This window comes from Corythoichthys intestinalis, chromosome 18, assembly GCF_030265065.1.
Source record: "Corythoichthys intestinalis isolate RoL2023-P3 chromosome 18, ASM3026506v1, whole genome shotgun sequence".
NCBI lineage: Eukaryota > Metazoa > Chordata > Actinopteri > Syngnathiformes > Syngnathidae > Corythoichthys > Corythoichthys intestinalis.
The window spans coordinates 28,763,328-28,789,456 of NC_080412.1; the positions used below are offsets into that span (position 1 = coordinate 28,763,328).

The window sequence follows — 26,129 nt, forward strand, 5'->3', positions numbered from 1 at the left end:
CCCCCCGCCCCAAAAGTCAAACTCCGCCTATGCTTCTTCTTTTGACGTGATACGTTTCCAACATTAAACATGAACCCACGTGTCAGCTTGTTGAGCACACAGGAGGGCTTTTATTTGTGCGCTTTTATTGTGAAAGTCTTCACAGGATCAACGTAACGTAATGACTGAGATTTTTATGGAACACTTTCAAATCAAGCGCAACTAAAAATAAAACCACAAGTCAAGCATTGAAAAGTGAAAAAAAAAGCGGCGTCTAATCCTAAATCCGGTGACGTCATCGTACACAGACACGTAGCGAATGTCACTTTATATATATATATATATATTCACGGGCGCCCCCTGCTGGCCGTCACACATAAGGCACTTTTGACGGTCTTCTACGTCTATGCTCTTCGCTGCCGATATTAGCGTACAAATTCTACAAACCTCACGCGTGTGTACAAAAACGGACAACAACACGTTTGTGCGAGTGGCATTGGCACGTGACGAGTTAACCTTGGTGATAATGATGATGATTGAGGAAGAGCTGATGCTGTGCTTTTTCTGTGACATCACAGTGAAGATGTAGCTCTGCTCTAATTAGCTCTCAGCACGTCTCTCCCAAAATCCTGTGCAGGTCCTCCGATGGGACACGGCCCTCTTCGTCACGGCTGACATTCCTCACCAACCTGATACAAAAGACACATTAAACTCATTGGCAGTCATTGAAGGCAATATCTGTCCATTCCATCTTGACTGGGAGGGCTGGCAGCGGTCTCCCAGACAAAATGGATTGGATGTCTATCACTATCAATGGCAGCCAATGAATTAAAGACACTCACATTCAAAGGACACAGCGTGGAACTAAGATGACACTCACCATATTCCGTCCTCATCACGGCGCAGCAGCCGGATGATGTCGCCGCACGTGAAAATGATGTCATCAGCGCTCGCTACGCTGCTAGCTACCTGGACTCTGTAGCGACCCGCCACTAGCGGCGCTGGCTCGTCTTCCTCCTCATCGTCGTCGGAATCGGACATGTCGGAACCGTCCGTGGCCGCCCAGTCTTCCAAGCTGTCGCAGGTGGCCACCGAGTGCACCGCGGGGTCCGAGTGGGCGGGGCTGGTGTTGAATGACTCCTCCCATCTGGTGTGGTGGGCGGCACTGGAGGCGGAGGAGCTGCGGGTGACGGGAAGACACCCCGTGCAGCCTTCCCGCCGCTCGGACGCCTCAGATGCGCTAATGACAATGCATGAGGCAGTGATACAACAAGGGGGCGGAGCTTAAACAGGAAGTATGCGAGCAATAATACACGGCAACTCACCTGTCCAAAATGAGGCTTTCTGAAAAAAAATAAATTTTTTTAATGCCACACGCAGGTTAGCCTGCATTCAAGAGGAATAAGATGTCATGTCATTCATTCATAAAGCTCATTATTCATTGATAACACATAATTCCTTCAACAAGTATTACTTGTTCTATAATTCTTTCATAAGATATAACTAATTACACAGACATAATTCATTTATATGACACATCCAACTCACTCACTCACTCACTCACTCACTCACTCACTCACTCACTCACTCACTCACTCACTCACTCACTCACTCACTCACTCACTCACTCACTCACTCACTCACTCACTCACTCAGACCATTTACCCATTCATAAGACAATCAGTCATAATATGCATTTGTCATTCACCTGTAAAGCTTATTATTCATTCACAACACATCATTCCTATTTTAGGTATAAATTAATTCAAAAACATTAGTTCTCCATTCACAAGACAGAAATTTCATTCATACGGCACATTCACTCAATTCCATTCACAAGACAGAAATTTCATTCATACGGCACATTCACTCAATTAGATAACACAAATCATTTATAAATATTAATTTATGAACCTACCTATTCATAGATCAACTCACTAATCCATACCGCATTACTGATTCATTTCTAAAACAAATTACTGTTTATTCACAATGCACAAATAATTCAGTTGTCCATAAAAAACACGCTCTCTAAATTATTCACCCATTCACAACACACAACTTTAAGACACATGACGTCATTCACAAATTACATTTATAAAGTCCGTGCAGTAAAAATGAAAGGGAAAGTCACAAACTTCCAATCATTTGCAGTTGCTACCTTGGTGCAGTTGAGTGATGATCTTCTGGATCTCAGTGAGCCAGGTGACCTTGACCTGCATGCTGGTAGCCTGCACACATACGAAAACATCGGTCTGTACTTTTGGGTTCATGTTGAACAATCAACCCTGATTTCTCAACCTAAAGGTGCACCTGTAGGATATAGACTTCTTGCGTTCCTTTGTGGTAGAGTTCAAACTTCTTGGCGTCTCCTTTGACGTTTTCTGTCAAGCTTACGGAGTTCATCTGAGTAGGAATGATGGATACATAATACAGTGAAAAAAACTGCAAATGAGCAAATTAATTTTAGCCCTTTGAATTTCGTACTTGTCTAATGTAGTGATCTGCTAATGCAAATCAGCAACAAAACAAGTGGATTTTTGGGGTTAATTTTTTAAATTTGTTATATACTATATTGTACGTGTTCATTATTTAGGAAAAAAATGCCCCAAAGGTTGTTGGTGTTTTTGCCAATTTGTTTGAATGTAATCAATCAATGTGAAATACAGTGGTACGTCTACTTAAGAACGTCTCTACATACAGAATTTTCAGGTTAAGAGTAAGACACGCCTCAACGGCAAAATATTGCCTCTTGTTAAGAATGCAATTTCAGGATATGAAATGCAAAAATACAGTATGGCTGGTACTCGCAGCTCCTATAGCCCCTACTCACATGACGTCACAACCACGCCTCCACGCCATATTGTCCGTCAGCTCGTCGGGTTTAAGCATTACCGCTACGTAAATTCCTCCTATTATGGCGTGTTTTTCTGCTCGTTAACATTAATAATCAAAATGGTGAAGGCGTGTGTGGCGATTGGTTGCAATAACAGAGAAGATAGACAGAGAGACTTGAAGTTCTACTGTATTCCGAGAGACCCGGAGAGGAGAGCGAGATGGACTGCTGCATTTCGACAAGAAAACTGGGCACCAAACGATCACTAGAGATTATGTAGTAGTCATTTTATATCTGGTAAGATGCATTTAATATATATTTAGAGGGTTTTGGGCTGACAACCACAATTAAGATCATTGCGAGGCTAATCGTCGACAACATACCGTTTCAAATTCAAGATGCTTATTTCTTCCACCATCATTATTTTTTTAATAATATTTAGCTAGTACCAAGTGAAAGAAGTTAAACAGGTGTGTCCAAACCTTTTGCAAAGGGGGCCAGATTTGGTGTGGTAAAATGCGGGGGGCTACCTTGGCTGATTTACATAGAACAATATATTTAAACAAATTTTAGCAAGCCCTTCTGTGTGTCACATTTGCTTTATAATTTTTTTAATTCATAATTTCAACAATCTCGTCTTTGTGGTGTTCTCTTTCGACACTCGGGCTCTTGCGAAATACTGCTGCTGTCAAATTCAACTAGCTTCAAGTTGCTATAATTTTCTCGCTGCGTATCTTCCCTGTAATGTTGTCGTACATGTCAGCGTGTCTTGTTTGGTAATATTGTGTCACATCGAACTCTTTGAAAACAGCGACTGTCTCTTTGCGAATGAGGTAGACACAGTTGTTGCGTGTTTTATTGAAGAAATAGTCCAATATCCACCTTTCCTTGAAGCGTCGGCCATCGCAGTCAACTTTTTTTTTTATTGATTGTCGCCATTTTAGGAAATTGGAAGTAAAGGGTCACACGGGGTAATGTTGCTTAGAGTGTTGCTCTTAAAGTTTTTCAAACTTTCGTGAGAATAGGCTGATTTTGTGTGGACAAGATAGTTGTAGATATCAGGGTAGCAGATGTCAGGCAGAGAGGGCGAAGACAGCGAGTCGAAAAATATCGATTTAGGCATCAAATATGGATCTGGCGAATGGATAGACTGAAGCTTTTCCACATAACGCCTTTTATGCAATGCATCCAATGAGTTTACATCGTCTGAAAGCTTCCATGAATTGCACTATAAATTGCACGACAAATTGAAGCCATTGAGAATACGGATAAACACTGACGGACAATATGGCGGCCGGATACAGCGACACATCATTCTGTGACGTTGGTGAGTACGGTCTATTGGTTGTTGCGTAGCATTCCTGGCATCCAATAGGCTAAGCGGGACCTCTACTGTATGTGTATGTGTGTATCTCAGCGTCCTCTTCATTCGCCCCTCGGGTTCCGACAGCTTTAAATAAGTGTATTAACTTTTATTATTTATTCTTGTTTTTTCACATTATGCACAACTCAGATTGCATGTTTATTGTGCAATAATCTAATTGTAACATGTAATTGTTACATGTTTTGATGCATTTTTATGCATTATAAAAGATTTATGTCTGAATTTTGGGGGTGGCTTGGAATGGATTAGGGCATTTACATGGAAAACGCGTTTCTACTTACAGAATTTTCAAGTTAAAAAACTACTTCCAGGACCAATTTCGTAAGAAGAGGTACCACTGTATTGGCAAAAAAACCAACAACACTGGTTTTTACTGATTTTTTTTTTTAGCCGATTTAATTAGGTCGGGCAATTTTTGATTGGATTTCGAATCTTGATGACTTGCTATTTTGCGTGCGTGTGTTATTGTACACGCACCCTGAGGCAGGACTTAAAACTGTAGACGGGCAGGCGCCGGTGGTCGTTGCGGCGCTTACAGCAGACCAGCGCCCTTTCGTAGAGGAAGACGTGGCGCTGGGCGGGTTTAAAGCGTGCCAACTCTCTCATGCGCGCCGCCCCCCTCTTGTGGCTGATCCAGACGCTGAAGCTGCCCTGCAGAAGCACTCGGCCCAGCAGGCCCAACTCGCCCTGGAACGTGGCCGACCACACCCGGAGCTCCATTAGTGGCTGAAAGAATTTCATGCTCGGGACAAAGATCAAATAGCGCTTCGGCGCCATCTGTGGCTCCTCATGGCAAATGAAAACCTGGTGTTCATTCCAATTGAGATGTGATTGAGTCTACTATTTAATTGACAGCTACCTGGTACCCGACAATGGCGGTCTGGTGCATGGAGTCGTTGACGGACTTAAGCAGGTCCAGCATGCAGTCCAGAGCCTCCTGCAGCTGCGTGCGGTAGTGTGGCTCCGTGCAGTGTTTCAGAAGCTCCTGCACGCACGTGCATGCACGCGGATGAGAGACGTGCGGGGTGTGCGTGCACTTCTTGACGGTGTAAGCGGAACCTTGAGGATCAACTGGTACTTGGTGAGACGCTGGATGGGTTTCAGGAGGTACGAGTCCAAAGACAGCTTGTGCTCCAGCTTCCTCTGGCACTCCTGCAAGCATGCAGGAATATTGACAGCTGTGTGTAACTGAGTTTACCACCACGAAATGAGCTGCCAGCATCATAGCACCTCTGGGACACATCACGCACACAAACACACACACCCGTTCATGAAAAGCAAACATAAGTACCACAAATGCACGTGTACACGCATGTAGAAATATGCTTCTATATTTACACAACAAATAGACAAACACAAAGAATTACACGGATGCTTGTACTCACAAAAACAAAATGCACACACACACACACACACACACGCCAACTTACATTTAAACTAGTTGTGCAACGGTTCAGTGAGCCCACGGTTCGGTTTGAACCTCGGTTTTGGGATCACGGTTTCGGTTCGGTTTGCGTTTTGCATTAAAAAAACAAACAAACAACTGCCTTTATTTTGCTTTTTAAAAAATTAAATAAACACTTAAAATGTAAACATTTTCGATTGTTAAAATGCCTCTTATCTCTTTGGCTAGTGTAGTGACTGACTACTGAAATACACACACAGTAGTAAAAAAGTTACTTGGCAAAGTAACTGGTGATACCTTTCATGTTTTTTTTCCTTAAAAAAAAACAAACAAACCCAAAAACATAGTAACCTTTGCTATGTTTGGAGGGCATTTAATGTTGTGAATCAACCGTTAAAGTTGATAAAATTGCTCCCGTTTTTGCACTAGTTCCCTTCTGTCTACTTTCGACATGTGAAAATTTTAAAACTGTTTCATGCTTTAAAGATAGACTCAAGTCAAGATTTTGCCGATTTAGGAGTATTTTAGATAAAAAGTTGCTTAGGTTCGCACGGAAGGTTTACTACAGCAGAGCCTTTCTGAGCCTCAAAATGGCGGCTGTTTTCTAACGCTACCGAGTCTGTCATTTCGCATGTAGTTCTATATGCATGAGATATCTAGGCGTAGATTGTATGCTGTTGGTTACAGTCAGGAAATATTGGAGCCACCTAGCCTAGCATCGCGTTTGCTACAGCGCCTTAACAAACACTCTTCCCTCTCCGTGTCTGACTTTTCTCGCGTCATTCAACCAACGTATTAATGAACATTGTCTCGTTGCAGAAATGGTGACCAAATCCAAACGGATGAAAAAAAAACGTAATGCACGAAAAACGTGCAGATTTTGAACGTAACGTACGGCGTACAAATTTAAAAATCAGTGCTCACTTGTACAAATTACGACGAGACGAAACAACTTGACAGGTACAGTATGAATTATAGTGGACCGTCACAGTTAGGTAGTAGCACTCTGTAGCACGGGACGTCCAACTATCAGTGGCCAGGACGAAACTATGTGCTTTAGCGAAATCATCTTCGATGGCTTTGCGTGCCATTTCATAAATGTCTGGGATTACGTTGGATTACGAAATATGTTCGCGAGGGAACAATGTAATGCGGGTCAAGCGTTGCAAATAAATTAATGAAGCCCGCCGTGTGTTTTCACTGGTGTCATCTTCGGGGTTGTCCTGCCCTGAGAAAGTGATATCTGTGGGTGATGCCGGCTGAGATGCCGGAGTCATGTTATAAAAGTTGCCATTAGCATGGGGAACAAGCGCTGAGCAATGCTTGCAATTTTTTTTTTCAATATTTTCTCTCCCTCCGCATTGTAGTCCACGGGGAAACCAAAATGTTGCCACACCGCAGATTTGAAAGAAGCCGGTGCTTCCTCAAAATTCGGTCTCTCCACTCCTCCGCTCACCATAGCTATTTGTTTTCTTTCTTGTTTAACGTTCACTTCGCTCGTAAGCGAGAGAGGGCGTTACTCGGCTTCTATTACACAGGTGCTTGACAGCGATCCGACATTTACTTGCGGGAATTTCTCCACAGCGGTGCTTCATGTCACACACAGGCACACAGAGCTCGAGCAATTCATTCCACAAGCGTTCAGAATACATTAATTGCAAAACCAAAAAGGCGCGGTTCATAAAGGCGTATTGAACCGCACACCGTTGCACCGCTAATTTACACATTTTCACTACACGCTTTCATATCACATAAATAAAATACAAATGAAAATTGACTGACTCTTTCTAAGCAGCTTCTTGCTCATGTTTTTCTGGTTTTATAGTTTACAGCAGAATTCACTACATTTTTCACAGTTTAACTAACGTTAGCAGTCGAAAACACAGACAGGAGGACACTTCTCTCTAAGCAGCTTCCTACTCTAGTTTTGCAGGTTAGCAGGTTTACACAGTTTAATATTATGCTCTGATGCAGGTCGGACTTTCAGTAGAAAAATTAGTGGTGTGTTCCCCACCTCCACAACATTGATGTGTTTTACATTAATTACAGTGGCGGCTGCTGCTGTTGCTGGCCAAAAGAAAAAAAGTTTAATATCCCTCCTCTTCGAAGGGGGCGTGTGTGTGTGTGTGTGTGTGTGTGTGTGTGTGTGTGTGTGTGTGTGTGTGTGTGTGTGTGTGTGTGTGTGTGTGTGTGTGTGTGTGTGTGGGGAGGTCTAAGTTATCAGCCAATCAAATGTGCGTTTAAGGAAAAAAAAATGGACAGGCACATTCAGCAAGTCAAAAGGGGGAAAGGAGGAAGTCCGAACATAATGAAAATAATTCACTTAATAATGGTAGGGTAAATTCTATCCTTACAACTGAAAAGTTGGTAATGTTATGTCACTACCGTCCCTATGCAAACCTACGCCTTTGGGTCACGTGCACACGCTCACCTGAAAGAAGGCGGAATCCGAGCACTGTCGCCATAACGACTCCGAGCGAGGTTTATTCTGGCAGTACTGCTCGTACATCTGGAACTTCTCCTTCTATGCATGCACACAAACACACATGTAAGGACAATTTTCATGTTATCTTCGAAGCTCCCGTCGGCACGGTCGTCCTTACCCTCTGCAAAAAACACTGGCCGACGCGCTCCGGAGCGTCCAGACAGCTCTGGAGGTCCCGCAGGAAAGTTCTACGGGTCAGCGAGAAGGAAGATGAATTGGCGTAAGAGCCTCGAGGGCGAAGGTGGCCGGCAGCGGTACCTGCTGTGAAACTGGTAGATTTGTGGCATATTTCCAAATAGAACGTCCTTGTGACTTTGCAGAAGCGGCGGTAGGAGATCGCTCGCCGACGGGTCTTCCATCTCTGCTCTGTAGCCCTGAATGCGCACCACATCAGCGCCTGGCCCAAACAGGAAGGGAAGCACAGTCCACTTCCTGAATGCTCACCAGAAGGACGGCGAGCAGCTGCTCCACGTAAATCTTCTCGGTGGAAAGGAGCTCCTTCATGATGCGACTGCAAAGTTCCCAACTCGAGTCAAGAGGCGTCACCATCACGACCTTTGACGTCCGCCTGCCGCATACGCACCTTGTCACTTGCTCAGCCCCTTCCTCCACCTCCGAATCGCTCTCGGGGGCAGAGCCATACAGAGAGCTTCGGTTTCCTTGGTAGTCGTGCATCACTTCAATCTGCATGCACCGCAACAAATTATTGGGTCAAAGGTACAGGCATATACAGTGGGGCAAAAAAGTATTTAGTCAGCCACCCATATGGCCAGTTCGCCCACTTAAAAAGTTGACAGAGGCCTGTAATTTTCTTCATAGGTGTACCTAGACGATGAGAGACAGAATAGGAAAAATAATCCTGAAAATCACTTTGTCTGAATTTTAAAGAATTTATTTGCAAATTATGGTGGAAAAGAAGTACAGTGCCTTGCAAAAGTATTCGGCCCCCTTGAATCTTGCAACCTTTCGGCACATTTCAGGCTTCAAACATAAAGATATGAAATTTAATTTTTTTGTCAAGAATCAACAACAAGTGGGACACAATCGTGAAGTGGAACAACATTTATTGGATAATCTAAACTTTTTTAACAAATAAAAAACTGAAAAGTGGGGCGTGCAATATTATTCGGCCCCTTTACTTTCAGTGCAGCAAACTCACTCTAGAAGTTCAGTGAGGATCTCTGAATGATCCAATGTTGTCCTAAATGACCGATGATGATAAATAGAATCCACCTGTGTGTAATCAAGTCTCCGTATAAATGCACCTGCTCTGTGATAGGGTTCTGTTTAAAGTGCAGAGAGCATTATGAAAACCAAGGAACACACCAGGCAGGTCCGAGATACTGTTGTGGAGAAGTTTAAAGCCGGATTTGGATACAAAAAGATTTCCCAAGCTTTAAACATCTCAAGGAGCACTGTGCAAGCCATCATATTGAAATGGAAGGAGCATCAGACCACTGCAAATCTACCAAGACCCGACCGCCTTCCAAACTTTCTTCTCAAACAAGGAGAAAACTGATCAGAGATGCAGCCAAGAGGCCCATGATCACTCTGGATGAACTGCAGAGATCTACAGCTGAGGTGGGAGAGTCTGTCCATAGGACAACAATCAGTCGTACACTGCACAAATCTGGCCTTTATGGAAGAGTGACAAGAAGAAAGCCATTTCTCAAAGATATCCATAAAAAGTCTTGTTTAAAGTTTGCCACAAGCCACCTGGGAGACACACCAAACATGTGGAAGAAGGTGCTCTGGTCAGATGAAACCAAAATTGAACTTTTTGGCCACAATGCAAAACGATATGTTTGGTGTAAAAGCAACACAGCTCATCACTCTGAACACACCATCCCCACTGTCAAACATGGTGGTGGCAGCATCATGGTTTAGGCCTGCTTTTCTTCAGCAGGGACAGGGAAGATGGTTAAAATTGACGGGAAGATGGATGCAGCCAAATACAGGAACATTCTGGAAGAAAACCTGTTGGTATCTGCACAAGACCTGAGACTGGGACGGAGATTTATCTTCCAACAGGACAATGATCCAAAACATAAAGCCAAATCTACAATGGAATGGTTAAAAAATAAACGTATCCAGGTGTTAGAATGGCCAAGTCAAAGTCCAGACCTGAATCCAATCGAGAATTTGTGGAAAGAGCTGAAGACTGCTGTTCACAAACACTCTCCATCCAACCTCACTGAGCTCGAGCTGTTTTGCAAGGAAGAATGGGCAAGAATGTCAGTCTCTGGATGTGCAAAACTGATAGAAACATACCCCAAGCGACTTGCAGCTGTAATTGGAGCAAAAGGTGGCGCTACAAAGTATTAACGCAAGGGGGCCGAATAATATTGCACGCCCCACTTTTCAGTTTTTTATTTGTTAAAAAAGTTTAAATTATCCAATAAATTTTGTTCCACTTCACGACTGTGTCCCACTTGTTGTTGATTCTTGACAAAAAATTATAATTTTATATCTTTATGTTTGAAGCCTGAAATGTGGCGAAAGGTTGCAAGGTTCAAGGGGGCCGAATACTTTTGCAAGGCACTGCATTTGGTCACTTACAAACAAGCAAGATTTCTGGCTCTTACAGAGCTGTAACTTCTTTAAGAGGCTCCTCTGTCCTTCACTCGTTACCTCTATTAATGGCACGTGTTTGAACTCATTCTCAGTACAAAAGACAACTGTTCACAACCTCAAACAGTCACACTCCAAACTCCACTATGGCCAAAACCAAAGAGCTGTCAAAGGACACACCAAGAACAAAATTCTAGACCTGAATCTTGCTGGGAAGACTTCATCTGCAATAGGTAAGCAATTTGGTGTGAAGAAATCAACTGTGGGAGCAATTATTAGAAAATGGAAAACATGCAAGACCACTGATCATCTGCCTTGATCTGGGGCTCCCTGTAATATGTCACCCTGTGGGGTCAAAATGATCCCAAGAACAGAGAGCAAAAATCACAGAATCACACGGGGGGAGCTCATGAATGACCTGGGGAGAGCTGGGACCAAAGTAATATCAATACCACACTCCGCCACCAGTAACTCAAATCTTGCAGTGGCAGATGTGTCCTCCTGCTTAAGCCAGTACACGTCCAGGCCCATCTGAAGATTGCTCGAGAGCATTTGGATGATCTAGAAGAGGACTGGGAGAATGTCATATGGTCAGATGAAATAAAAAATTGAACTTTTTGGTAGAAACACAACTTCTCGTGTTTGAAGGTGAAAGAATTCTGAATTGTATCCATACCTACTGTGAAGCATGGAGTTGGAAACATCATGCTTTACCACGTTTTTTTTCTGCAAAGGGACCAGGACATCTGATTCGTGTAAAGGAAAGGATGAATGGGGCCATGTATTGTGAGATTTTGAGTGAAAACCTCCTTCCATCAGTAAGGGCATTGAACATGAAACGTGGCAGAGTCTTTCAGCATGACAATGATCCCAAACATATTGCCCGGGAAACAAACAGTGGCTTCGTAAGAAGCAGTTCAAGGTCCTGGAGTGGCCTAGACTGTCTCCAGATCTCAGCCATATATGAAATCCTTGGGGGGAGTTGAAAGTCCGTGTTGCCCAACGACAGCCCCAAAACATCACTGCTCTCCAGGAACTCTGCATGTAGGAATGGGCCAAAATAACTGCAACAATGTGTGAAAACCTTTGAAGACCTACAGAAAACGTTTTGACCTCTGCCATTATCAATTAAAAGAATATAAAAAAGTATTGATATTAACTTTTGTTCTTGACCAAATACTTATTTTCCATCATAATTTGCAAATAAATTCTTTAAAAATCAGACAAAGTGATATTCTGGATTTTCTTTTCTCATTCTGTCTCTCATCGTTGAGGTACACCTATGAAGAAAATTACAGGCCTCTATCATCTTTTTAAGTGGGAGAACTGGTGCGATTGGTGGCTGACTAAATACTTTTTTGCCCCACTGTACATGTGTGCACTTTCGCGCACACCTTTCGTTGGCTGCCTGTCCTTCTAGAGGTTCTCTTTCCAGGAAGAAGGTCAAAGGAGAACCTGGAGTTGAGAAGGTTGAAGTCCACACCTGAAGATAGATTTAGAAAAAAAGAGGCAGAAACCGACAGAGCCAGATTTGAATTCAGATTCCAAACAAAAATCAAATGAGAAACAGATCAATTTAAAGTTAATATTCATGGCAGAATCAGAACCAGTAGTCTGGACTTTGATCAAATGCAAAAATTATATTCACATCCCAAACCAGAATCCAGATTTTAAACGACAGTTCAGATTACGATTCAGGGGCCAGAATAGGAAACAACTAGGATTTGTTTCAGAATCGAGAACATAACTTAAAACCAGATTCCTGGAACCAGAAGGAGGATCAGATCTGGACTGACCACCGGAAAGAGAAACACGTTTCTGATCCGGAGACGGAAACAGGTCCAGAACAGGATTATTAACGAAGCCATCCAGATCAAACCATGTGTTACAATGTCGGTCCATTACCATGTTTGGGTGAGAAGAGGGGCGTCTTGGCTCCGTGCTGTGTGGTAGCTTCGGCGGTTTCCGCCGGTTCCGCTTCAGGCCTCGGTGCAACTGGCTGGATGGGTCTGACCCGCACATCGACCATCTTGCGAAGACACTGCTCCCTGTTGCGAATCATGGCCCTCATGGATGCCAGCTTCTCCGTCACCATGGCGATCTGACCCTGGCAACGGTCAGACGAACAGAGAGAAGTGAAACTTTGGTCTCCCTCTGAAATGACTCTGTGGGCCTATAGGGGGCGCTACCTGCAACTGGGGCGTGAGAATCGCCTCAAACTCCAGACTGAGGACATCCTGTTTGTTGTCTAGCATGTCTGGCGCCCTCTCTTGGTGACAGCTCAGGTACTGCAAGGCCTCCTGAGCACCTTCTCGACTCTGGAAGCGGTCAACCATCTGACTGGCCAGTAGGTACGCACCTTCGTCGCACCAGCGCAAAGCCTGTACCCACACATACATGCGTGCACATTCAATATGTGAAATGACCAGCCCCAATATAAATGACGGAAAATACAGACAAGGCTGAAAAAGCAGTTTCTGCCCTTGCACCCCTCTTTAAAATAAACTGCTGCATTTTAAGCCAAAAGAACTGTTGTGGTTGATAGAACAATATGTCTATATGCTGCCATAGCAGATTCATGGCCCATTAAGCCCCAGAACTATTTTTAATGTGTCCCTTTTACCCTGGAAACCCCTGTTTACAGACGTCGCACAACCGCTTTTGTTTCAACCCAGCCATAAAACCAAGGTAATTAATTATATTTATTATTAAAAATGTCTGTCATTTTTAGCTTAGAATGATTGATTGATGTATCGTATTTCATTAAAAAAAAAAAAAAAAAGACTTTAAAAAAATTATTCACTCGCATATTTTAAACTTTTAAACAAATTAGCCTACGTCACAATGAAAAAAATGGTGTCTGTAAAAAAGTCACGGATATCTACCTCATAACTATCGCTTAATTGTATTTTTTCTGTTTCTGTCGCATGTTCTCCGATCCGTTAGATGATAAATAATCGAACTAAACAAAGAAAATTTGAAAAAACACGTTTAAAAGTGTAAATATATAAAAAAGAACATCTCAACCACTCCTTGATGTCTGTGATTTCTGCATCGCCAACCTTGTTATATGACCATGTTTCACCCATAAAACCCCCCCAAAATCCAGCTGTGGCCATTCACAGCTGTGTCTTGACACTCAGTGATACATGCTACATGGAGTTTTTGGATCGAAACAATGTAAGTACGCGATAATATCGCGTTAAAGTCATGGCATCTGTAATTCTGCTCTCGCGTGCTCTCACCTCCCTCAAGATAGGGTTTTGCTGTTCATAAAACATTAAAAAATAGAAATAAAAAAAAAGCCCTCCTGTTCAAAATTTTTATTTCCCCGGAAAATTTAGATTTTAAGCTTTCCAATGATGTATCACACATGCATATCGGACAATTTTGAAATTTGGCCAAATTGGGGGTCTCGGAGCGGAACTTCTAGTCACCTGAGTGTTTTCCGCCATATACCAACACACACACTCACACGATCAAGTCGAAAGAGTAGGTCTCTTGCTCGCGCCAACGTGGCGTGTTTGGCGCGTAGTCCCCCACTAATGACATCACAGTGATGACGCAACTCATTGCAGCGCTGCATGATGAGCGCCAGAGCGTAATGATGGCAGGCAGCCAGCTGGTGGCCCTGCAACATTAGAACCTGAGCGCGGGACATCACCTCCTGAACACACACAAAAAACAGGGATAAGCGTGTGTAAGTGCATGTTTTGTGTCTGTGTGAACGTGAGACCTCTGCACGTTGCTCCAGTGTGTGAAGATCTTTGATGAGTTGTTCCGTCTGCATCAGCGTGCTCCCCACGGCCGGGATGGCCTTCTCCTCAGCGGCCATCTTCTCCAATTCCTCCTCCATCTGCACCCAGGTATACACATAGGCTACTGTCTTTTTTGGACTATAAAACGCAACTTTATTTTTTGTCCCTTTAAACTTTGCGGCTTATTCATGAATTTTTACATGCAAACTAGCATCAAGTTTCCTTGTTTATTTACTTTTATTTATTTCGTTCATTTAATAGGGAGAGTGCACATTGATGAACATCTAAAAGATGTAAATATGCCAGATTTTAGAGAAAAAAAATGGTAATTTACATTTGCAATCCCTAAATGGAAACGTTTCCATTATTGATTTTGTTTGGCAGCCCGAAGCATCATGGTGAAGTTGAGAATTTGGATTTCTATATACCTACTAGCATGAGTTTTCCGTTTTTCCAACATGTTAATTTTGTTTCCTAGTGATAGTTTTAGCGATGCTATACGTTAGAAGTTCAGTTATTTACAAATACATGCCGACTTGCTGTCAAGATCCTTGTTACTAGGGTTGTTCCGATCATGTTTTTTTGCTCCCGATCCGATCCCGATTGTTTTAGTTTGAGTATCTGCCGATCCCAATATTTCCCGATCCGATTGCTTTTTTTTGCTCCTGATTCAATTCCAATCATTCCCGATAATTTTTCCCGATCATATACATTTTGGCAATGCATTAAGAAAAAAATGAATAAAACTCGGATGAATATATACATTCAACATACAGTACATAAGTACTGTATTTGTTTATTATGACAATAAATCCTCAAGATGGCATTTACATTAATAACATTCTTTCTGTGAGAGGGATCCACGGATAGAAAGACTTGTGATTTGGTATATTGTGACTAAATATTGCCATCTAGTGTATTTGTTGAGCTTTCAGTAAATGATACTGCTGCCATGCCTAAATGCATGATGGGAAGGGGAACCATGACTGTGCGTAGTGCTACCAATTGATATATTTCTCTGCTTTGGCAAATAACATAAGGTGTTAAGAAAAAGATCAATTGCTACTTTGCCTCCCCACATTGCTTCCCATGATATTTCTAATTGTAGGGAGAGGGATTGTAAGGCTTTAGCCAATTAAAAAAAGGCTCCAAAGGCTGCCAAAATTCACTCTACTCAATTTACGCTGCCTTTTATCTCTCTATATGGGTAAAACGGCGCCATTACAGATTGAGCACGACAATGCGTGAGTGGGTCGTGCAGCGCATGCATTATTATTAATATTTTAACGTGATACATTGTTTAAAAAATTAATTACCGCCGTTTTCGGGATAAAGTTGATAACCCTACCTTAAGCCTAAACTAAAGACTCTGGATGAGTGTAACATATTATGTCTGTAACATTAAATACAATAGAAAACGATTTAATGAAAAAATATATATATATTAAAAAAAAGGCATGGCCGATATTTTTTTGGCGATTCCGATACTTTTAAAATGACGTGCCGATCGATCGGGACATCTCTACTTGTTACCACAACAGTTGAGCAATTTGAGGCTAACCATAACGGTTGCCAACAGTCCCGGACTAGTCTAGCTACAGTGAGGCTAGTAAGGATTTGAACACCATGCAATTTAGCAAGTTCTCCCACTTTGAAAAGATGTGCGGGTTTGAAATTTTCATGGTGAGTTTCACTGTGAGAGACAATCTAAGGACAAAAAAATCCAGAAATCACTGTGCAGTGTAGAGGTGTGCAAAATTTCCGATTCTTAGATTATTCGCGATTCGGCCGTGGGAGATTGTAGAACGATTCACAAACATCCAAATTCCGATTATTGAAATATGCCAAGTAAAGCAGAAGTACGACACACTCAGCGCGCCGCGCGGTCTTCGGTACGCAATTAGGGACGGAGCGAGAGTAGCTAAACATCATGCTTCTCATTACCCGGCCCCTCGGGTAACGCCAATGCTCAACTCACGGCTCTAGCTCAACTCATGCCACGAGATAAAAAAAAAAACAACAACATACCTGACTGCTGCCGAAAAGCTGCTACAAGCCACATTATGTTACGGTAGATATCATTTATATAGGACTAGATGCATTATAGCTTCGGTATCGTTACCAGCACATCTACAAAAAACTAGATGCGGGTGTTAGTAATGGCTGCCATCTTAAAGCAGTACACTTCCCTGCAAGGCTGTTGTTGCGAACCTTCCAAGCGAACCTAATTAACTTTTTATCTAAAATACTCCTAAATCGGTAAAATATTGACTTGAATCTATCTTTAAAATAGTTTTAAAACTTTTACATGTTGTAGTAGACAAAAGAGAAATTATGGAATAACAGGAGCAATTTTAACAACTTTAACGGTTGATTCACAACATTAAATTAATTGAAAGTAGTTTAAAGCTGCTGATATAGAATGGGGACTGGAGTTTTTTATTTACTGTTATTTTTGTATATTTGTTTACTGCTATATGTTAACTTGATACTGAAATAGTAGTTTGGTTTAGCCTGAGAGGATTTTTTGAACAATTTTGGAACTAATGTACAAAACAAATTAAAAAAAAAAAAAAAGGAGTGGGGTGCATCAATAATCGTTTGATAATTGAATCGGAGCCTCTGAATCGTAATCGTAATCGAATCGTTAGGTGCCCAAAGATTCCCAGCTCTAGTGCAGTGTGTGTACAATTTATTTGTATTACAGTATTTTTCGGACTATAAGTCGCAGTTTTTTTCATAGTTTGGCTGGGGGTGCGACTTATACTCCAGAGCAACTTATGTGTGAAATTATCAACACATTATTATATCATTTCACATGTTATTTTGGTGTTTTGGAGTGAGACTGATGGTTTGGTAAACTTGTTACCAGGTTCTTTATGCTATAGTTAACTATATAACTCTTATTACTTATGTTACGTTAACATACCGGCCATGTTCGCATTTTGTTGTTGCATCATGTAACATTATCATGCTGTACACATATTCAGCATGTTGTTCTCTATTGTATTTTTATTTTAAATTGCCTTTCAAGATGACATATCTGTTCTATGTGTTGGATTTTATCGAGTAAATTTCCCCCAAAAATGCGACTTATACTCCGGTGCGACTTATACATGTTTTTTTCCTCTTCGTTGGGCATTTTATGGCTGGTGCGACTTATACTCAGGTGCGAATTATAGTCCAAAAAATATGGTATACATTTGCAAATAAGTATTTTAACACCTGTATATTAGCTAGAATTGTGAGCCTTAAAGACCAGTTAGTCACCTTTAAAAAGTCCAACGAATAAGTGGAGTGGAGGTGGACTTTTTGAGTCTGAGTTTTTGACCTGTTTGAGGCGGTTAGCTGCAAATAAACATCTGTCCATCACATACAATCAGGAAGACTTCAATTCCTAATATGGTCAAGGCCAAAGAGATGTCCAAAGACACCAGAGACAGAATTGTAGACCTCTACAAGGCTAGCCAGGGTTACGTGGCAATTGCCAAGCAGCATGGTAATATAAGATCCACCGTTGGAGAAATTCTGAGAAAATGGATGAAGCTAAAAATGATGGTCAATCTCTCTCAGACTGGGGCTCCATGCAAGATCTACCTTGTAGGGTCTCAATGATCCGAAGAATGGTGAGGAATCAGCCAAGAACTACACGGGAGGTGCCGTTCAAAGGCCTGAAAGGAGCTGGGACCCCCATTTCCACAGTTGCTGTTGGTAATACACTAAGACGTAGTGGTTTAAAATCATGCATGGCACGGAAGGTTCCCCTGCTTAAACCAGCACATGTCCAAACCCGTTTGAAGTTTGCCAATGACCATTCGGATGATCCAAAGAAGTCATTGGAGAAAGTCATGTGGTCATATAAGATCAAAATGGAACTTTTAGTCTTAATTCTACTAATAGTGTTTGGAGAAAGAGGAATGATGAGTACCATCCCAAGAACACCATCCCTACTGTGAAGCATGGGTGTGTGAGCATCATGCTTTGGGGGTGTTTTTCTGCATATGGGATTAGACGACTGCACCATATGAAGGAAAGAAAGACCAGGGCCATGTATTGTGAGATTTTGGGGTATAACCTTCTTTCCTCAGTTAGCGCATTTAAAATGGGTCGTGACTGGGTCTTCTAACAGGACAATGGCAAAGCAAGACTGAACGACAAAGCATATCAAGGTTCGGGAGGGGCATAGTCAGTCTCCAGACCTAAACCCAATTGAAAATCTTTAGAGGAAGCCCAAACTCCATGTTTCTCAGTGACAACCCAGAAACCTGATTTATATAGAGAAGCTCTATGTGGAGCAGTGGTGCAAAGTCCCTGCTGCAGTCTGTGCAAACCTGGTGAAAAGTTAGAGGAAACGTTTGACCCCTGTCATTGTAATCAAATGCTACTGTATCAAATATTAACATTGATTTTCTCAGGTGTTCAAACTTCAAATACTTATTTGCTGCTGCATAATACAAATAAATTGTTAGAAAATCATACACTTTTATTTCTGGATTTTTTTAGATTGTCTCTGACAGTGGACAAGCACCTACCATGAAAATTTCAAACCCGCCCATCATTTCTAAATGGGAGAACTTGCAAAATCCCAGGGTGTTCATATACTTATTTTCCTCTCTGTAAATAAGTGCTGAAGGGATTTTATTGCTGGTGAAGTGTTAGTTTGGTAGGTTTACGAAGTGCGGATATCCGCAGTTTGCTACAACAAAGCTACCGCTGACAGCCACCAAATTTGAACCATTTTTTGCTAATCATGGGTGGTTAGAAAGATTTAAAAAGTACAATTATTATACACAATGTGCTACAACAAAGCTGCGATACTAGGGCTCGCGCTGACAGCTGTTAGTCCCGAAGAAGAGGACAACGACATCTGCAAGCTAGTACGTCAAGGTAAAGTAGATTTTGTTCTTCTGCAATTGTAGCGATTCATTTTTTTAATTTAGTGCTTTGTGGCTTCAGACAGACAGTGAACACAACAAATGGATTGCAATACAGCGACAGTTTAGTTGCCCTAATGGTCAGCTGCAGCATATAGACAGCTGTGCATGGCTTATATGTGTATTTGGATGGGGTAACTTATGGTCAGGTACCCTTTGTTGTGCAAAATTTACTGTTAATGGTTTGGCATACACATGCTTACGCACACCTGCTGGAAGTTGCTCTCATAGAGTAGGAGCTGGTGGTACTGTTGCATCTTCAGGTGGTGCTTCTCAAAGAAGCCATCAAAAGCCTCCTCCATGTCACGCAGCTGAGCAAGGAGCCTTCCCACAAGCACATACACATTCAATGTTCCACGCAAGTTGGTTACAATGTCTACAATCTACCTACCTTTGAACTGTGGCCAAGTCCGACCGGACGTCTTCTTCGTTATCCTTCTTGGATGCCTGGAGTGTCTCCAGGTTGTCCAGAAGATGACGACCTTCCTTCAGCACACCGACAATGTCCTCCTACAACGTAACACATCATTATAAAAGAAGTTGACATAGTCGCACAAGGATTATAGCAACACCTTCATGTGTCGATATCGCTGAGTATGCGAGCGAAGCAGGAAGTCGACGGCGTCTGCCTTGTCAGGAAGCTCACTGTCGGACAGCTCAGAGCCGAAGCCTTGCAGGAGGTGTGCCGCTTCCTTCACCGTCACGGCGAATGTCTCGATGGCCTGCAAACACATAGTTCGCAGGTGTCAAACTGAAGGCTCAGTGATAGATCAGGGCTGCCACTTCATTTTGTGTGGCCCACGAAAATAAATCATTGACCTCATGTGTTGTATCACTAAAATGAAACTCTTTCATATACGATTGATTATTTAACCCTTACAGAGCAGTCCTAACTGAAATGACAGCACTAGATGTCAAATCAATTTTGACTGGGAGGGCTTGCAGCGATCATTCAGCCTCTCCCAGTTCAAATGGATTGGACGTCCATCGCCGTCAATAGTAGCTGAAGGAGATATTATCTTTTCTCGTAGACACCGTCTAACTGTTTGCATTATTCTAACACACTCGATATAATAAAAAAGAAATTTAACCATAGGTTAATATTATAATATAAGAATTATAAATTGTAATACACAAACGCACCCCTCACAAAGCTCGCCTTGCTGTTTTGATCGCTGTCGACCTCAATAAATTGTCAACTTGTTTTTGGTAAGCCTTTTTTAAACTTTTCAAAATTGAGTCAGTACAAGAGGTTAAGACTAAGGTGAACGCCCGGAGTTTGGCCTTTTGGCCAGGATGTCAGCATCCTGCCGCCCCAGGTCGCTGGAGCTGCGGCAGCGCTGGTCCGGCGGTTCGGCTGGCGTTATTCCGGCAGTCTGGCTAAAAGGTCAGATTCCTTCATAGCGCGTGAGTTTCCAATCTAAATCCTCAAACACACTTTCATCGTGTCAGTGAGTTTGCTCACCGAGCGCAGGACAATCCAGTCACCGCGAGACTGATCAGCGGCGGTGCCGCGTATGTCTGACGTCAGGCGGCTTTCATCAATGTAGCGGAGCAGGTCGCCCACCGACCGGAGCATCACAACCTGTAAACATACTATGTCTTTACATCACACTGTACCCCGCGTGACCACAGTGCCCGAACGTTACCGGCATCTTGAACAGGAAGTCATCGTGGCTGAAGCGGAAGCCCAGGTCGGTGCTTGAGGATGGGCTGGGGGCGGAGCTTTGCAAGGTGGAGGGATGGAGAACCAACACCAAGTGGAGGTTGCCGGGAAATGACGTCTGACGAGATAAAAAGCATAACAGTGGAGAATATTTCTGGTCATGACCCTGCTCTAGTACCTTGAAAAGAATGGTAACTCAACCGGAATGAAGTCGTTGCTTTAAAAAAATTCAGCTCCGAAAAAATTAATTGACTGCTGTCTGAAAATGTTTGGGTTTTTCATGAAAATACCCAAAAAGATCATATTTGCTAGCATGAATGCTAATCAAAAGCTAGACGCCAGTGAGGGTGGGTGATTGGCTAAAGGGGCTCTGACATCGGTGCCTTTACCAACGCTTGACTGGTTTACCTGTATGTCAATCAAAAGAAAAAATAGAAATAAAGATATTACCAAAAGAAACAAAAATATTCTGCATATGTTTGATACTATGTAACATTGCAATACAACTAAAAACAACGGAGGCTGAAGTAACACTGCCGGAAGGAAAACATTATGCTAGCTTCCGCGGAAAGCTAATGCTAAGATAGCATAATGCAAGACTGATAATGACGTGTAGAAATATTTTACATTTGGTTGTGCTTTTTCTCCTTAACATTGCCAAAGTATCAGATTGGGAAAATATGTGACCTGCAATTCCCCAATTCAAATAAAGTGTTACATTTTTTTCATTCATTCTGCATTCTTTAATCAGCCAATCAGATGACTATCAAATTATTGACGATCGGAACTTTCGTTCATGGTTCATCTTCTGCACCGTGTACCCATCTGACAAATATAAAAATAAGACCAGAAAAATCAGTATGAGTTGGCCCCTCCTAGAAATAAGCCAACCCAGGAGATCCTCGCATCACACCCACTCAGTGTGTGACGTCATAATTTGACTCCGCGTCTGCAGTGTTCTCACGCACCTCCGCACTTTTTCAAGGTGACGCGCACGTGTTAGTGTCGCAGCATCTGGATATCACACCCCTGCCAAGCCACCCCCGCTTCGCTCCTCCACCCTTTGCGGGAACTTACCGCAGCGCGGCGCAGACGTGGGAAGCCCCACGCAGGCTTGGACTCAGCCATCGTTGCTGTTTGCTTCTCTTCTGTTATCCGGCCGGGAAGTCTGCAGTGGGACAGGAGGAGGAGGAGGAGAGGGAAGAAGTGTGCATGCGCGCGCGGCTCCAACCCGCAGTATCCGGACGGGAGGGGGTAGGAAAGGAGAGGCGGTCAAGCCTCTGCACCAAGCAGGAACCCACCTGACCACATTGCTGTGACGTCAAAGTCACCGTCGCTGTGACCTCATCTCACACAGGAGAAGAGAAAGAGGTGCAACAGAAGTAAATATGGTTCCAAATCCAATCTTTTGTAGTGAGCTGAGACGCAAACATTGGGAATTTTTGTAGTGCTTTCAACTCATAAATAAAGATAAATTGCTGCAAAATGTTTTATTTTGTAACAACAACAAAAAATTGAATATACAATAAAATAAGTATTACCGTATTGGCCCGAATATAAGACGGCCCTGATTATAAGACGACCCCCTCTTTTTCAAGACTCAAGTTTGAAAAAGATTTTTGAACACCAAATTAATTTTTATACAGCAAATAATTACAGTACACCCGAAATGAATGATTATAACAATATATTTGAGAGAAAAAGCATGTTATTTTGCCTCATTCAAATCTTAATATCTGAACATTTAAATATGTAAACTAGGGCTGTCAAAATTATCGCGTTAACGGGCGGTAATTAATTTTTTAAATTAATCACGTTAAAATATTTGACGCAATTAACGCACAAATGCCCCGCTCAAACAGATTAAAATGACTGCACAGTGAAACGTGTGCTTGTTGTGTTTTTCGGAGTTTTGGCGCCCTCTGCTGGCGCTTGGGTGCGACTTATTTTATAGGCTTCAGCACCCATTAGCTCAGTGCTCATCAATTATTGACATCAACAATGGCGGGCTACTAGTTTGTTTTTTGATTGAAAATTTTACAAATTTTATTGAAACGAAAACATGAAGAGGGGTTTTAATATAAAATTTCTATAACTTACAAGTCTTTCTATCCATAGATCGCTTTAACAGAATGTTAATAATGGTAATGCCATCTTTTTGATTTATTGTTATAGTAAAGAAATACAGTACTTATGTACCGTATGTTGAATGTATGTATCCATCTTGTGTCTTATCTTTCCATTCCAACAATAATTTACAGAAAAATATGGCATATTTTATAGATGGTTTGAATTGCGATTAATTACAATTAATTAATTTTTAAGCTGTAATTAACTCGATTAAAAACTTTAATCGTTTGACACCCCTAATGTAAACTAAAGTGCAATCAAATTCGTAAATGAATGGCTTCTGGTTTTTGAAATGTAAATAAACCAATTAGGGCTGTCAAAATTATCGCGTTAACGGGCGGTAATTAATTTTTTAAATTAATCACGCTAAAATATTTGACGCAATTAACGCACATGCCCCGCTCAAACAGATTAAAATGACAGCACAGTGTCATATCCACTTGTTACTTGTGTTTTTTGTTGTTCTGCCGCCCTCTGCAGGCGCTTGGGTGCAACTGATTTTATGGGTTTCAGCACAATCCATGAGCATCGTGTAATTATTGACATCAACAATGGCGAGCTACTAGTTTATTTTTTGTTTGAAAATTTTACAAATTTTATTAAAATGAAAACATTAAGAGGGGTTTTAATATAAAATTTCTATAACTTGTACTAACATTTATCTTTTAAGAACTACAAGTCTTTCTATTCTTGTATTACTACAATACACTTAATATAATCAATCAGGAAATAAAATCTTTTCTCGTATTTATCGTTTGACTGTTTGTATTACTCTAACACACCCAATATAAGATAAATACCATTTATATCATAGTTTAAGAAAAACAAGCAGAATATATATGATACTCTGAACAGTTGGACTTGAAATGATTAGAATTTGCAGCGTCAAGACAAACGGAAGATAAGGGCAGAACAGATAGAGGACGCCTTCTGACCACGGAAGCCCAACGCACGCGTCATGCAGCAGACTGAGCAAGATTGACAAGAAGGTGATAGGCAAGACATCTACAAGCCCACGTCTGCACCAAGAAATCCCGCAATCAGCTCTTCTGGACAGTCCAGAACAAATGGCGGGACATCTTGTCTTGCCACAAGCAACATTTGATAATGAGGAACCCGCGACTGAGTAGTTGACACTCAGCACTCACGTGGCGCTGAGGTGGCAAAATCCTCAACTCTCGATGCCCTGACAACAGTAACGCCCGAAACCCTCCTGCCCAATCCACACAGAGAATAATCCTATACGACACCCAAACACACCCTTCTTCCGGACCACAGCTTGCCTCACCAGAGCCTTTAAAAGACTGAATGTTTAACTAATCGTCGTCATTTTTCGCGGGAATCTTTTGTTGACTTGTGATATGGTGACCCTGGATCCAGTTTGCCTCCTCGCCTGGGTCTCTCTGTGCTGTACGATTGCTGCCGACTTGGAATAAATTGTCAACTTGTGTTTCAAAGCCTTTTTCAAGCTTTTAAAATGGAGTCAGTACAAGAGGTCATGACTAAGGTGAACGTGAGGAGTTTGGCCTTTTGGCTGTGTTGTCGGAGTTCCACCGGGTCGTTGGAATTTCGCTAGCACTGTTCCAGCGGTTCGGCTGGCATGATTCCGGCAATCTGGCTAAATGGTAAGATTCCTTCAAATTGGGGCGAGTTTATGTGATTGTTTTTGATGATGTGCCGATGCTAACTGATACATGCTAATCGTTTTTGTGGATTGTTATTGCTATATCAGCAGCTGGTTATAAACACAAATTTGAATTGCTGTTATTAAAGATGAAACTGATTTAATTTCATTTTTTATTTTATTTTCATCCTGCAAATGTGGATTACATGAGCAGCTAAATAAAGTCAGCAAACCACACAGACGTCCGACATCGTCATTTCGGAGTTTTAACTAGAACTTAGCTCTAACTTCTTGGCGAGAACGGTACAATGACATATAATAGAAATTTCTGGATAGTTATTTTTAGATTTAGGGGTATTGAGGGGCAGCTAAAGGGTTAATTAGAGTTTACACAGAATTTCGGGTTACGTCGCCAGCGTAGGAACGGAATTCATTCGTTACCCGGAGATTACCTGAATTGATCCATATATGAGACGCACTGTTATCTTTTGAGAAATTTGAAGGCTTTTAGGTGCCCCTGATAGGGAGGAAAATACGATACTTTTGAACCTATCTAATCACCCATGGTTAGCTTTATAGTGGCACAACACTGAAGACAGAAATATATTTCGTAATTAAATCCCTATCATACTTAATTAGCTTGGCTAGCAGCGGCACTAGCCTAGCAGTAATAAATCACCGGACTGCTAAAAAACCAAACTTTATTATACAAATTGTACAATACAAATAATGACGTATAATCTCATTTGAGAGTGATTCAGAAAAACAATCAATCAAGTGGATTTTGTGTAAATCTTCCCCGAGGGGTTGGCTTTTAATCTCTGGCACGTTCCCGAGACGACGTCGGAATAACAGGTTTAGCGCCGCGTCAGCGCACTGGGAGTCCTAAATCTGCACGCGCAAGACAGATTTAGGAGCTCTGAGAATGTCCACATTGATCCGTGACAGCTCGCAAATACTCGCCGATTTATTTCGGGCGGGGCGCAAGAATAGGTGACAAACATTTCGAGGAAGGCATCAAACTAAATGGAGCTTTCTTTGCATTACAAGCGTCTTTTTAGGGATGCGAAAACAACAACAAAAGATTTGGCTGCTTATTTCAATTGAGTTCAATTCAAAATATATTCCAGACACTTGGTCCAATCCACTACCGTTAAAAAATTGAGAAAAAAAGTGAAAATCATAAAAATAATTTAGTTTGCTTCCTTTAACAATTTAGAATTCTAAACAAAAATAGACTCATTTAATTTTAAATATTTATTTATGTATTTATTTATTACCTGTACTGTTCAGCTGCATAGGCATGAAGAGTAGAAATCTGCGTGTCCTTATGGTCTGAACAGTTTTAATGTATCAC

General features: G+C 41.9%; 1 protein-coding gene across 1 annotated transcript; it reads right to left on the reverse strand.

Annotated features, from left to right (window-relative positions):
- Positions 1-15: 15 nt before the first annotated feature.
- On the reverse strand, positions 16-22,247 carry LOC130907036 (proto-oncogene DBL-like). The gene is made up of 24 exons (XM_057821872.1): positions 22,096-22,247; positions 21,002-21,136; positions 20,818-20,937; positions 19,925-20,074; positions 19,744-19,862; positions 19,562-19,676; positions 14,397-14,516; positions 14,136-14,327; positions 12,850-13,041; positions 12,566-12,767; positions 12,055-12,143; positions 8,673-8,773; positions 8,534-8,600; positions 8,348-8,463; positions 8,208-8,277; positions 8,036-8,128; positions 5,259-5,351; positions 5,059-5,184; positions 4,677-4,886; positions 2,293-2,385; positions 2,141-2,210; positions 1,305-1,323; positions 860-1,219; positions 16-668 (listed from the first exon to the last, which is right to left on the reverse strand). Exons 1-24 carry the CDS (start codon positions 22,144-22,146, stop codon positions 587-589), a joined length of 2,985 nt encoding a protein of 994 aa, XP_057677855.1. The 5' UTR covers positions 22,147-22,247; the 3' UTR covers positions 16-586.
- Positions 22,248-26,129: the final 3,882 nt, after the last annotated feature.